Here is a 13,966-nt window from a genome sequence, read left to right as displayed (position 1 = left end):
GTTCCTCAAGGGCAATGGGCCCAAGTCCAGAATTTGTGCCCTTGTGGACAGGAGTTCCTCCGGGGTCCAGCCCCTGTGGATCTAGGGTAATTCGAAGGTGGGGACGGAATCGGCGTCCTGGAAAAAACTTATTTAATTGCAGATATAGAGAGAGATTAGAAACAGATAGTGTAGTAGGAAAATTAGTGGAGAAAAAGAGGCTGAATAACTGGTTCATGTGGAATACTAATCACCACCTACGTAGGCCACAGACGTCTTTCCGTTCTCCCGAAGGAGAGGAGGCACCTCCCCGGTCCGATCTTAGAAGCCCCGGCAAAGTTAGTGGGCTTGGTGCGTACCCTCGTACCAGATGGGAATTCATCCAGGAAAACGGGGAGCAAGAAAGAAACGACATGGGGGAATCAGTCTTTCTAGATACTGATCCGATTTCTTTATTTTTCAGGTTTGTTTATATACCTTTTTGTTATACATAGGGATGAATACAGAGTCATGCCGGGGTCAGCAGACCTGACCCTTGTCACAATCAGGTGCTTCATATAAAATTATACAAAGGTCTTATGGGTTTTTACATCATCTTCTAGCCATGAGGTCTGCTGACGTTTCATGGCCCTTTCTGATATCGGTCAGTTAACCAGAAAACTTACTTTTCCAGGGGTGATTTTTTCTTAAATCAGGCACCACCCTCTAAATAAAGTTGTATTCCTATAGGGTGAGGGTGTAGTGAGTTACAATCAAGAAAGGAATTTACTTAACCTAAGGTTTAACATGATTAATCTTAAAGGTTAATACTTATTTTCCTATATGCTAGTTATATTCTTTATAAGGGCAAGGAATATGGGGATTTAGCAGCAAATATTGGCTCAACAAATGTAAACCCTTCACCAATGTTCCCCTTAAGATCTATTTTGTCTTAAGATAGTGATAAAGTTACATTATTAGATAGCATAGTGATTTATAGTGATTTATAACAAAGTACAGTGATAACAAAAGAGAAAATTCATTAACTCAAAAAGTCTAGTATTGCTAACATCAAAAAACTACTATATTTTCCTTTTCTATATTCCAAATACATTGATTAATATATTCCCAGGTGCCTAAGGATATGGAGGCCTGGCAGCAATCATTGACTCATCAGTGAAAAAAGCCCTATGCTAATACTCCAAACTCTCTGTGCTGTTTATGGTTGAGAGGTTGTCACACAAGCTAGTCTGTCAGCAGAGAGGTTTGACCTGAGACACCCTTGTCACACCCAGGGCAGGGAATTAGCAGTAATTATTGGCACGACAAATGAAAAAACCCTTCACCAATATAATTTCTAATCAACCCACTATACTATACTAATAATTTTCTAGCTTCTCAAAAGAGTCTGTATTTAGAAAGTTTTAAAGCATCTCATGCCTCTCAAGGTTGGGAGGCTGTAAACAGTCACATGTGGCCTTACAAACCTGATCAGGAAGGCTAGAGGACCTCCAGAAGAATTTCTAAGTTGAAACACTCTTGCACGCCCAGGAATTTTTATTAACTGCAGCTGCAAGTTAACTCCTTCTCCAAGAGAAATGATTATGGGGGAGACCCCCTGTAAAGTCAGAGGTGTAGGAGAGAGCATGAAACAGACTCTGGTTTTGGGATAGATGCTCGGGAACAGGGGGTTTCCTGAGGCTTGATCACGCCTTTGCGTATGCCAAGCTTCCTTCCTCATGACCTTTGCCATGGGCGGAGTTCCTCACACTGGCCCCCGGCAGAGTTCTTTCAGAACCTGACATCCTGGGTTACTCTTCCCTCCTTTGGCTTGACACTGAGTCTGAGGCCAACAATCCAGCAAGCTTCAGGTTTTAATGAGAGTGGGAGGGGTGGACAGCTGGAGGTCCGCCTTGCAGGCCTCCTGACCTCAGTGGGCTGATAAGCTCACTATCTACATGTCTACTGAGGCCTGGGCCAGGGGAGTCATCCCTAGACCAGCTGTAGAGAGACACAACCATAGTCCCTGTTCCACATCAAAGCTATGAGCGACCATCCGGACACACTCACATGCACACTCACCACTGTAAACACTCACTGCCTTGGTCTGGACATGGTTTCAAGGGAATGACTTGCAAGTTATTCTGCCCGGGTAGGGGAGGGGTTGACACCACATTCCTTTATTCCAAAAACAAAATAAGTTCCTTTATTCCATTGCCTCCAAAACTGACTCTCCTGCAACTGACCATAAAAAGGAGCCAGGAGGAGGTAAGAAACAACGGCATACAAATCTCATGGAGAAGTTCAGTGACTCAGGTCAGAGAAAGAAAAGGCATCAGGTCAGTATCAGAACCATGCAGCCGCAGCACCCATTTTTGTCCTCTGTCCCAGTCTTCAGCCTCTCCTTCTCCTCAGTCACTGTCCTCTGCACTCTGGCCTCCACCTTGGCTCCTGTTATAAGTTCATCCACCCGCCACCCTCTCTCCTGGCTGAGGGCTTTCTCCCTGTTCTTTGAAACCTAGCTTCTCTCCAGCTCACTGATTCATCTGCATCCACTGTTGACCCAGCAGGGAACCTGGGTTTGGAGCAATGCAGAAAGGAGCAGAAGCTTCTGTGCCGTGTGAGCCCCCTGGATGTGACTGCCTCAGGCCAGAAGCTGAGCAGCATCTAAAATCTGTTTCCTGTCCTTCACCTCCCAGCCCTGCCTGGGCTTCCAGCAGGTGGAAGTCACCCCTCCCCATTGCTTCTCATTCTCCCTCCTTGAAGAGAGACAGACAGGGACAGTGAGCCATAGACAGTCAAAGAGAGACTGACTGAGGTTTAACATTTTCCTTGGAGACGTACAGACAAGAAGAGGCAAAGAGGTCATCAGTCAGTCAGTAAGGTCAATTCAGTCACTCAGTCATGTTCAACTCTTCACAAACTCATGAACCGCAGCACGCCAGGCCTCCCTGTCCATCACCAACTCCCGGACTCTACCCAAACTCATATTCATTGAGTCAGTGATGCTATACAACCATCTCATCCTCTGTCATCCCCTTCTCCTCCGGCCCTCAATCTTTCCCAGCATCAGGATCTTTTCAAATGAGTCAGCTCTTCGCATCAGGTGGCCAAAGTATTGGAGTTTCAGCTTCAACATCAGTCCTTCCAGTGAACACCCAGGACTAATCCTCTTTAGGATCTCCTTGCAGTCTAAGGGACTCTCAAGAATCTTCTCCAACACCACAGTCCAAAAGCATCAATTCTTCGGTGCTCAGCTTTCTTTATAGTCCAACTCTCACATCCACACATGACTACTGGACAAACCATAGCATGGGGTCAGCTGAGACCACACCTATTTCTCTGGGTCTCAAATATTTGAGAAAATTGAGTCCCTGGGCTCATCTCTCAACACAGTTTATCCTCCCCCATTATACTCTATCTGAAAAGAAAACTTATTAATAGTTTAAAGGATGCGGTCAGGTCTTATATGGGACCATTTATTATTTGAATAATAATAAAGGAATAGATAATATACTCATATGGCTCAAAGTTTTTAAAAGGGCTTATACTACTAAGTCCCCCCTCCTGAGTCCCTTCCACCTGGATGCCCTCCAGAGGCAACCAGTGTCACCCATGTCTTCTGAATATGTATCTATAAGATATGGAAATATGTACTCATATGACCTTTCCTTTGGAACACAAAAGGTGGTGCCCTATACACACTTCTGTACCTTGCCTTGCTCTTTAGAAGATTAATTTCTAGAAAGAAATATGACTGGTTTTACAGCTGTGTAATATTGCTTGTAAGACTGTATTAGAATTTATTAATAAATCTTCTAAAAAAAACAGTTCTATAATTTCCAGTCTCTGGATATTTGTAGAGAGACCCTGGATCCAGACCTTTTCCATCCACATCTCCACAGGGACAGCCTGTGGGGGAGGCTCCAGCCCCAGACGCCCTGGCTCCTTTGCATGCTCCCATGTGATTGGACAACCCCTGGCCCCATGACAGGTCTTCTTGCCTCGCTCCCTAGGTGCCCACCCAGCCTCCTCCACTGGCTCCTGCCCTGTGCGGAGGCCACAGGTCACACACAGACCTGGCACAAATGACCACTCCTCATTACCGCTGTGCCCACAAAGCCACCTCAAGTGCCCCCGAGAGCTGCTGCTGTCTCCATGACCACTCCTGCAAGAGGATGCAAGACAGGGCATACAAACACATTGCCCCAGGACTGGGGAAGGGGCAGCCTCCAGACACTGGGAGACAGATGGGGACTGTCTTCTCAAGCTAGATGTCCCTTGCATTTTCAGACTTCCACAGGCCTAGAGTCAGGAGAGGAGACCAGAGTTGAACAATGAGAGCTGAGGAACCTCTGCTGAGGGCCAGGAGGTAAATACCAAGATAGAAGAACAGGTAAGAACAGGAGAAGGCAGGGCAAGAAGGAAGGGAAGAAGGAGGCCCAGGATGAGAGGAAACAAGGGCCAAAGAGCCCCTTCCAACTGGACTCCTGGATTCACAGTCCTGCCAGGAATCCTATCGGCAGCCACCCCCTTAGAGAGCCCCCATCCTCCCCTCCCATGTGAAGACTGGGGAGTCTCAGGAGAGACCTGGCATGGCCGAAAAAGATTTGAGAGCGCAGGAAACCAAAGACAAAAGGATAAAAAAGCAAAACACACCAAAACCAGGAATCGATTGCTAGGTTTAATAATCATTCCAGACTCCCCACTGGCCATTCCTTTCCTCTCTGCGACAGGAATCCAGCAGGGTGGGGTCCACAGAGCTGAGACGGCCCTGTGTCAGGCAGCACAGGCTCAGGATGCTCCCAGCAGGGAGGGGAGGCAAGGGAGAGAAAGGACCCTGGAGAGTGAAGAGGGAGAAGAGCGCACAGACTCCACAGCTCCCAGCTCTTCTCCGCACATTCCCTGGCCCTGGGGCCCCAGCCACATTCCCCATCCCAGGGAACACCTAGGGGGAGAAGCCCGCATGGGAGAAGGCAGGGAGGTCAGGGGCACAGGCAGCAACCTGGGGCAGGCAAGCCACAGAGTTGACCTCACAGGACCCAGCATCCTGGTCTTCTCGGAAGTAGATGGAGTCCGCAGAATTGATGGAGGGGTCCTCGTCAAAGAAGTTGTAGGGTCGCAGAAAGAAGTCCACACTGTTGCCCACTGTCACCGTGTTGGGAATGTCCTCTGCATGTGGGATGTGCAGGAAACCAGCTGTCACCCAGGCCACCAAGTCCTAGTAGGGGAAGAAAGAGGGTCATGAGGCCTGGCGCTGCTAAGGACACCTCTGTCTCTCACAGAATTCACTTTAGGAGCCCACCGTCACTCAAGAGGGTATTAAGCTCTAAACGCTTTATCATAGTAGCCCAGAAGTCAACGCGTAAGAAATCAACTTCATATTAGGAGCAACACCAGCCTCCACTGTTCCAGCATACAGCTGCCATCTCTGACAATACCCATCACGTCGCCATCAGCCTACCCATCCCAAGAGAAATGATGACACACACAGGCTACTTCAGCACCACCTCTGACTCTGGGAGAGTTCCCAAAGTGTAACTGAGAGGAGGTGAATGGAGGAGTGAAATCAGGGCGTGGGTGGCACAAAGGCTGACATTTAGAAATTAACCATTTGGTGGGGAAGAGAGAAGGGGAGAGGTTTAAGGTATAAGAGATGTGGACTTCCCTGGTCATTCCAGCCCTTCTGAATCCTGGGGCCCTTAAGGACTCAGTCCACAAGCAGAGACTGAGAGACTGCTGCCTCTCGAGGAAAAGTTGGAGCCTCAGCCAGGGTCTGCAGATGAACTCCCAGCTTAGGATGTTTCCCTCCACAGGTAAGGAGCAGATCCACAAAAGCACAGAAGCAGGAGTCAGCTCAGCCCTTCAGGTTTTCACAGGGTTTCAAGGCCCCATCCAAGAGAAGGTGGGGCTGATCTCTGTGTCCCCCACAACTCCCTCATCTCCCACACACAGCTGACCTTTCCAGCAATGGTCTCATTGTTGATGAAGTCAGCAAAGTCCACGGTGGGAGTCCAGGGGTCATTCTGATTGAAGATGCTGGAGCTGCTGGGCTCTGTCTCCTTCCTCTGGGTCACGGCCAGCTGGTACCTAGAGATGCTCTGGTCAGGGGTCCATGGTCATTGTCCCTGTCCTGCAGCCTGATCATCATGGGAGGGAGCTGAGCCCATGGACCTCAGGTTTCCCCTCTCATCTACTGTCACTCAGTGTCACTCTAGTGGGTGGCCCAACACCTTTCCATGTTTATCTGTACATCCCTTTCAATTTCACAACATGGCCCCACCCAAACAGAAAAGACTGTTCCCACTTGGGCGGTGTGTATCCAGTGCGGTCCTTTTGATAACCAGGAAATAGGTTTTGGGCTCTTACCTCGCCTCGTGTACAGTTTCAACTGGGTTCCCAAATGCCCCTCCCAACACTCTTCTCATTTCAACCAACCCTCCAACAACGCACCCCACCCACCTCCCCCAGCTGACGGCTCTCTCCAAAGGGCTGTTCTGGGGCAGCGGCTCCCCAGGGCTGCTGAGCAGCTGGATGCGGTAGCCCCGAGGGTGTCCCCACTTGTTCTTCTGCTTGCAGGCCAGGTACAGGTGGCGAGGCAAGGCCCCTCCCAGGGGGAAGGCAGCCTGCTCCTCTGTCTGCAGCTGCTTCCGGGTCACATGCAGCCTCTGTATCTGGTGCTCAGGGCTCCAGGGTATCGCCGTGGGGACAAAAGCCATGTCCTCAGCCCAGACCCAGTTCTCCAGTCCTGCAGGAATGGAGTGGGGAGACGGGAGGGGCGAGAGTTGGTCAGGCAGCTGCCCTGCCCGTCTGGAGTCTGCCTGCTCCTGGCTTCAGATTAGGAGCCAAAGACAAGGCCAGACCGAGTGTGTCCATTGCTTCCCACCTCTCACCCAAAGACGTCCCCAATCTTTCAGGCCCCTCTACTGCAATCTGTGCCTCGCCTGGGGTGTCTTACCTCCCACATCCAGATCCACCTTGTAGTGGGCAGTGTGGGTGTGGACTGTGCCCAGTGTGTTCTCCCGAACCTGGTTTCCATATCTTCTGGCAGCACCAAAGTGGAACACTGAATTGATGAAGCCCGTGGCATAGAATTTGACTTGAATGGCTCCATTGGAGTGAAAGATCACATCCCACACATAGTCATAGTTGTACAAGGTTGACACAGATCTGAAGACCAGCACTGTCTCCACAAGACCCCCAAAATAGTGAGAAAACGCATCTGAGTGGTGTCGCCTCAGGGGCAGGCCCTCGTTCTGCTCAAACACACAAAAGGCATCGTGTAGGGTCCTGGGGGCTTGGGACTCCAGAAGGATGTGCCAGTCCACATAGGTGGCCAGATAGGGGCAGTCGACGCCGCGGGTCAGGGGCGTGGCGAACTTGCCCAGACCAAAGCCTCGATCCATATAGTGGCTCACCATTGCTACTGGGGTATTCCCACCATAGGCAACCAGGACCTCTTGCAGGCTGATCTCATAAGCCAGCCGTTCTCCCTGGAATCGAACGTCAAAGATCCTAGGACCACTGAAAGCTCCGAGGCCAAAGGAGAAAGTCCACAATGAGGAGGTCACTCGACTGCCTTGGACACTGAAGCGGGTGCCCTGAGGATGGAACTGCAGAGGGGGAGCTGGACCCGGGGGCACCTGGGACTTCAGGGACCAGGACCCACCTGTGCCGTTGTTCGGGATCACCACCACATTCACCTGGCCAGCCTCAAACTGCTCCTCCAGCTGGGCCAGACTCTCATAGTAGCGGCCCTGAAAGAACACCTTCTGGATGGTCCATTGGGCAGGGTCCAGAGCCTTGTGATCTACCAGCAGCTCCAACCCCACAGGGTGCAGGTAGACCCCAAATCCTGAAATGTTGTAGTAGAGGCCAAACCACGAGGCCCTGTCCCCTGACTGGACACCACGGGGAGCTGTGGTCAAGATCACCAGGTTCCTTCCTCCTTGTTTGTAGGAGCAGCAGTGGCGGAGGACACCAGCAGCCTGGGGCAGCTCTCTGTCGAAGATCATCTGGTCTATGTCCTGGGACTCTCGGAGAATCAGGGGGCGTCGGTAGTAGGGCAGGGGACCCCCATGACGCTCCACGGTCACATCCCGCATGTAGGAGGGCTGGGGCAGCGGCCCCACCACCAGCTCAGTCACATTGGGCTGGGGTTGTCTGCCAAAGAAGACGATGGCCAGTGCCTCCCGGGCAGGTGGGGGGCTCCCCCTGTCCAGGTGGGCCAGGGCTGCCGCCTTGGGGGGTAGCTGCAGCTCTACTGAGAAGACGCAGTTGTCTGAGGGTCGGGCCTGGGCTGCATCCACCAGGTCTGGCCCCAGCTGCTGGGTCAGGAAGCTCATCACAGCCCTCAGCTCTTCCCGGCTCAGGTCTGCAAACAGCTGGCTCTGGTCAGGGTGTGTCCAGGGCTGGGCACTGGGGGATCCGGAGGGGCAGAGGGGAGGCAGGCCAAGATGACATTGCTTCCCAACGCCCTCCTCACACCCAGTACCACCTTCCTCCCTGCCCATCACCAGAAGAGTCCACAAGGACAGAAAAATGAAGATGAACATCGCTAAAGCTCTGGCTGTCTTCAGGCTCTTGATTTGGAGTGCAGCAGGCACGATGGACAGACCGACAGAACCGGGTGCACAGTGCCTCCTTCAGTGTCTGTAGGTTCCTGTCTTTGAGTTGTGCTTGAGTCAACGCGTTATATGTACACTGAGGACAAACAGCCAAGGAAAGAGGGTTGGCAGTGATTGGAGGCTGGGGCGGGGCAGTGATCAGGCCAGGTCAGAAGATGCAGTTGAGGTTGTAAATTAAATTTTAAGTGGCCTATGTCAGCCTCTGTCCTCCTGTTTCAAATCAAACACTCAGCTTCGCAAAATGGGGGAGGGATGGGTATGGAAGACACAGCTGGAGGGAGGAAGTGGTAGAAGTGACAGGTCCTGGGGCTCTTTTTCCACTCTCTCGATGGAACCTTGCTCCCTGCTACATGGCTGCAAGCAAAACTCCTGTGTTCAGCCATCCAGCCAGATTCCGCCTTCCTTCCTCTAGTCCATGAAGCCCTTTGATGAGGGCTCCCATGCAGCAACCAGAACCCTTCTGACTTGTATAGGAGCCTGGAGAGTCACGCTGAGAACACCGATCACCTGTGGGGAGCTGGGGGGCTGAAGAGCTGAACCCAGTCAACATCGTGGAGGCCCTGAACTCCCTCAGTCACTAGAGGAGAGCCTGAGGGGAGCGAATCCATTCAGCAGCTGGAGCGGGCGGGAAGTTGCAGCTTACAGAGGACGCCCCCCCCACCCCCCGAGCAGAACTGATGGACCACATCAGACGTCAGGGGCATAACACCCTAGCTCTGAATTTAACCTCGCTGTCCACAGCCTTCATCCCCAGGAAACCCTTTTCCAGAATGCTGCAGAAGCAGAGAGCAAAGCCATCTCCATTGTCAGGCAGGTGATGTGACATAGACACCATCTTCTGTTCAGCCAGGTCCTGAGGGAACCAGGAGAGACTGAGGATCCAGAGATGGGACATGCTTCCCTGGTGAACTGGGGGAAGACCTTTCCAGCCTGGACTTGTCCAAGACCACTTTCCCAGAAGGCACCTGAGATGGCCTTGCAGACAGAGTATGTTTGCTGGAGGAGAATGGACAGTACATCCCAGCCAAAAGGATCAGAAGGTGCAAAGGTACCTTGAAGCACCTGGCATGGGCAGGAAATGGCCGAGGTCAGTGCATTGGGTGTGAGGTGGAGACAGGAGTCGGTGGGACAGCAGAAGAGATCAGGTCAGGAAGGCTTGTGCAGTGTGTGGGTCTTAAGGAAAGTAGGCCTTGCAGAAAGACAGGAATCTGGGCACTGTGAAATCAGGGAAATCAACCTCAGAAAGGTCAGTTCTCCAGATACAGCTGCTTCTGCAACCAGCTCTATTTTAATATGCAAATTCCACACGCTGTTCATTTTGTGACCAACCTGGATCCTCGGACTCTTGCATCAATTGAATTGATAAAGAGGCTGGTGAAGGAAATCAGAGTTAACTGGTACTCAAGCTGCAGCAGGAAGGAGCAAGAAGAAAACACAGGTTCCTTCAGTGGAGTAAGAGTGGGGGCAGATCCGTGGAGCGGACTGAGGGCTGGCTTAGGTGGTCTGCCCACCCCTTTGGTGGTGCTGTGTGCAGGGGTCATGCCCAACACCTGCTCTCCTCCTTCCACCTCAGAAGCAGCAATACGTTTCTGTGTCTTTTGTGTCTCACTGTACATAACTGCGGGGACTGCCCAGTGCTTGCCGATATTTTTAGCCTGTTACAGTTCCTTTGTATTCTGTTGCTCAAGGAGATATTTGTCCACATGCCAAGTGCAAGCACTCCAGTATAGGAACTCAGGCCCTAGCCTGCCTCAGCTTGAAATAAAGGGGGGACAGAATCTAAGGTCAAACCCAGCCCTGGCCTCACGGCAAGCCTTTCCAGCCCAGGAACTTCATTCTGGATCCTTTGATAAGTGGTGGTATTTCCTCCCAGCTCAGAACACATTGTCAAGAGAACACCTACAACTTTTTTTCGTCCCGACCAGTGTTACCAATCACAGATCGAGAATAGCCCCTCTGGTGGGGAATCCCCAGGTCTCCCGGAGGAGAGGGAGTAATGATCAGGGAGAGGGAGGGAGAGCTTTGGCCGGATCTTGAGGAGGAACGAATGTAGCAGAAGGTGCCCCTCTGCCCACCTTCTCTAGAAGCGTCTTGCTGTCACATGGCTCCCTCTGAACTCGTGTCGCCCTAGGCTTCACCATCACCATATCACACACCGTAAACAACTGTTGAAAGGCGCTCCTGTTGGACAGTTACTCAGGGGAAAGCAGCTACACATCCTGCTTCCTCCAGTAAGTCTTATTGCCCTTTGGACAAACTTGCCCACAGCCTGTGTAAATGTGCTGAAGGTGACTGGATTCCAGGGAGCCAGGTGCCATCCCCAGTCCCCAGGCTGGGCCCCAGAACGTGCTGCCTGAGCCTGCCTGCAGTCCTGGAGTCCCCATGAGGCCAGTGGAACCGCCCCGGATGCCCAGGTCACTCTACTCTGATCTGCACCCCAGGGGTACAGCTCTGGCTTCAGTGCTGAGAGAGCACCAAGTGTGTGAAAGACAGGAGCGAGGACACCAACAGGAGGCAAAGGGTCAGATGAGGCCAGTGACCTCCAGGACAGAGAAGTGAGGAATCTGAGCAATGTGGCCGGGGTGTCGGCAGGACGTGGTGTCTGACTGGGTGGGTGCGTGAGAAAGGATCCAGACTCTTTGGTGGCACAAGGACACCAGGTTTCCATTGGGTGACTTGGGAGGGTGAGGGGCTTTCTCCGGAAGAAGGACCTACAAGAAGAGCCGCAAGTTGAAGGAGGATTCCAACAAGTTTGAGGTGAGGTTCCTGTGGGAAGCCCCAGCATACATGCCCAGAAAAAGGGGCATTGGGTCTAAAGGTTTCAACGGCCGGAGAACAGCCTCCAGGCTAGAAACAGAGATTTGTGTCAAACAACAAACGGTAGTCATTGCTCAGATGATAAAGAAGCTGCCTGCGATATGGGAGACCTAGGTTTGATCCCTGGGTTGGGAAGATTCACCAGAGGAAGAAATGACCACCCACTCCAGTATTCTTGCCTGGAGAATTCCATGGACAGAGGAGCCTGGCAGGCTACAGTCTATGGGGTGGCAAAGAATTGACATGACTGAGCCACTAATGCACGAAGAAAGGAAGCCTGAGATCACCCAGAGAGGACTCTGCAGAGGGGAGAGAGGAGGAGCAGGGCCACAGTCCAGAAGATGTCCATGTGTGGGGCTGAGCAGGTTGTGGGCACAGCAGAGGCAAAGGGGCTTGCATAGGAGCCTAAGAAGCAGCCAGCATGCCCTCGGAGGGGTCAGATTGGGAGGAGGTCACGACAGGAGAGAGTTTTCAGTGGGGACTAATCAGAGGGGACGAATGCCACCCAGAAGTCCAGAAAGTGGCAGCTGGAAGGGACTGTGATTCTGCATCAGCATTTGGAAGAGCGGGATAAGGAGGGACTGGGTGGAGAATGGAAGCTGGAGGCGGGAAAAGTAGAGCTCTCCTTGGAGGAAGGCATCTGAGAAGCACAAGCTGAGGGAAGACCCTGTCCTGGAGAGTCAGGGTCCTGGCAGAGACTTAACGAGAGGTGAGTCAAGAGCCAGTCAAGAGGGAGAGATCGAAAGGGAAGGGAGAGGGTTGGATAAATGAGAGAGAACCTTTTGGGAGCAGCTGGAGGGGTGGGTTTCCCCTTAAAACAAGTAAACAGGCTGTAGAATTAACGAGCCCAGTCTCACTGATAGGTGCTGTGCTAAGTCGAGTCGAGTCCGACTCTTCACGACCCTATGGACTGTAGTTCGCCAAGCTCCTCTGTCGTTGGGAATCTCCAGGCAAGAATACTGGAAAGGGTAGCCAGTTCTCACTGATAAGTCTCATCAGAGAAGCTGTCAGCAGGACCTCATACACGTTTTATATTTGGTTAAGGGTATCCCCTTTTTCCAAACCCACCAAGCACTGTGTAAAGTATACAAGAATCTTCTACACAATTGTTAATATCTCATCACCACACAAACTACTACTGATTTTTGGCTGGGATTTTACCTTAATCAGTAACTGAACCTGCCAGGTGGTAAGTGCTCCTAAATATAGCAATGCCTGGGACTTCTCAGATGGTCCAGTGGGTAACATTCCCCTGCTCCCAGTGCAGGGGCCTTGGTTGAATCCCTGGTTGGGGAACCAGATCCCACATGCTACAGCTAAGACTGAAGATCCTTCATGCCGCAACTAAGACCTAGCACAGCCAAAGAAAGGAAAATAAATTAAAAAAAAAAAAAGCGACAACAAACTTTGAAAAAAGCTTTAAGCGTGCATCCACACACACTCACAGGCACATTCACTACTTGCAAACACTCACAGCCTAGGTCTAGACATGGGACTCAAGGCAAAGACTTACAACTTATTCAACCAGGGTGAGGGAGGGTTGGACAGCACATGTCTTTCTTCCTTTTGCTTCCAGCACTCACTATTGTGCATCTGATCAGAGAGAGGAACCAGGAGGAGGTGGAGAGAACCGTATAAGCGAGACGTGGAGAAGTTCAATGACTCAAGTCAGAGAAAGAACAGGTATCAAGTCAGTATCTGAGCCACAGAGGCCACAGCACCCATTTTTCTCCTCTGTCTCAGTCCTTAGCCTCTCTTTCCCTCCAGCCCTGTCCTCTGTCACTCTGACTTTCATTTCAGGTCATGTTATAAATTCACCCACCCAGCACTGGCCCTCTCTCCTGACTGAGGGCTTTCTCCCTGTTCTTTGGAACCTAGCTTCTGTCCAGCTCACCTTCATCCACCTTTGTCCCAGAAGTGAACCTGGGCCTGGAGCAGGACAGAAGGAAGCAGAAGCTTCTGTGTTCCCTGGATATGATCTCCCTCCGGTCAGAAGCTGAGCGGCATCTGAAATCTGTTTCCTGTCCCTCAACGCCCAGCCCTACCTTGGCTTCCAGCAGGCTCTCATTCCTCCTCTTTGAAGTGAGACAGACAGGGAGAGTGAGCAAGAGACAGCAGAAGAAATTTCTTGACATTTAACAATTTTTCTTGGAGATATACAGGCAAGAAGAGGCCAAGGGGTCACCAGAGGCCACACCTCTGTGCAATGCAAGAGACCCAGGTTCTCTCTATGGGTCAGGAAGATTCCCTGGAGAAGGAAAAGGCAGTACACTCCAGTATTCTTACCTGGAGAATTCCATCCATGGAGGAGCCTGGTAGGCTATAGTCCATGGGGTCACAAAGAGTTGGCCATGATTGACTAAGCACAGAGGCCACACCCATTTCCCTGGGTCTCAAACACTTGAAAAAATTGAGTCCCTGGGCACAGTACCCTCCCCTACCCTGAAAGTGAAGTCGCTCAGTCATGCGGGACTCTTTGCCACCCCGTGGACCGTAGCCTATCGGGCTCCTCTGTCCATGGGATTTCCAGGCAAGAAGAAGACAAGTTATTTTAAAGAATGAAG

The 13,966-nt window shown here is 51.5% G+C and overlaps 1 protein-coding gene across 1 annotated transcript; it reads right to left on the bottom strand.

Annotated features, from left to right (window-relative positions):
* Positions 1 to 4,629: 4,629 nt before the first annotated feature.
* LOC101112584 (primary amine oxidase, lung isozyme-like) lies at positions 4,630 to 8,628 on the bottom strand. Its single transcript, XM_027974477.2, has 4 exons — positions 6,917 to 8,628; positions 6,421 to 6,706; positions 5,919 to 6,048; positions 4,630 to 5,179 (listed from the first exon to the last, which is right to left on the bottom strand). Exons 1-4 carry the CDS (start codon positions 8,511 to 8,513, stop codon positions 4,907 to 4,909), a joined length of 2,286 nt encoding a protein of 761 aa, XP_027830278.1. The 5' UTR covers positions 8,514 to 8,628; the 3' UTR covers positions 4,630 to 4,906.
* Positions 8,629 to 13,966: the final 5,338 nt, after the last annotated feature.

This window comes from Ovis aries, chromosome 11 (assembly GCF_016772045.2).
Source record: "Ovis aries strain OAR_USU_Benz2616 breed Rambouillet chromosome 11, ARS-UI_Ramb_v3.0, whole genome shotgun sequence".
Lineage (NCBI taxonomy): Eukaryota > Metazoa > Chordata > Mammalia > Artiodactyla > Bovidae > Ovis > Ovis aries.
Note: the sequence above shows the minus strand (reverse complement) of the source record. Positions and strands in the feature narration are given on the sequence as shown.

Excerpts from the sequence above, each read along its gene's own strand:
- LOC101112584 (XM_027974477.2), bottom strand. The coding sequence starts at position 8,513 with ATGTTCATCTTCATTTTTCTGTCCTTGTGGACTCTTCTGGTGATGGGC. Across the intron at positions 6,707-6,916 it reads GGTGGATCTGGATGTGGGAG|GACTGGAGAACTGGGTCTGG; the intron begins GTAAGACACCCC and ends CCATTCCTGCAG. Across the intron at positions 6,049-6,420 it reads AGAGCCGTCAGCTGGGGGAG|GTACCAGCTGGCCGTGACCC; the intron begins GTGGGTGGGGTG and ends GAGCATCTCTAG.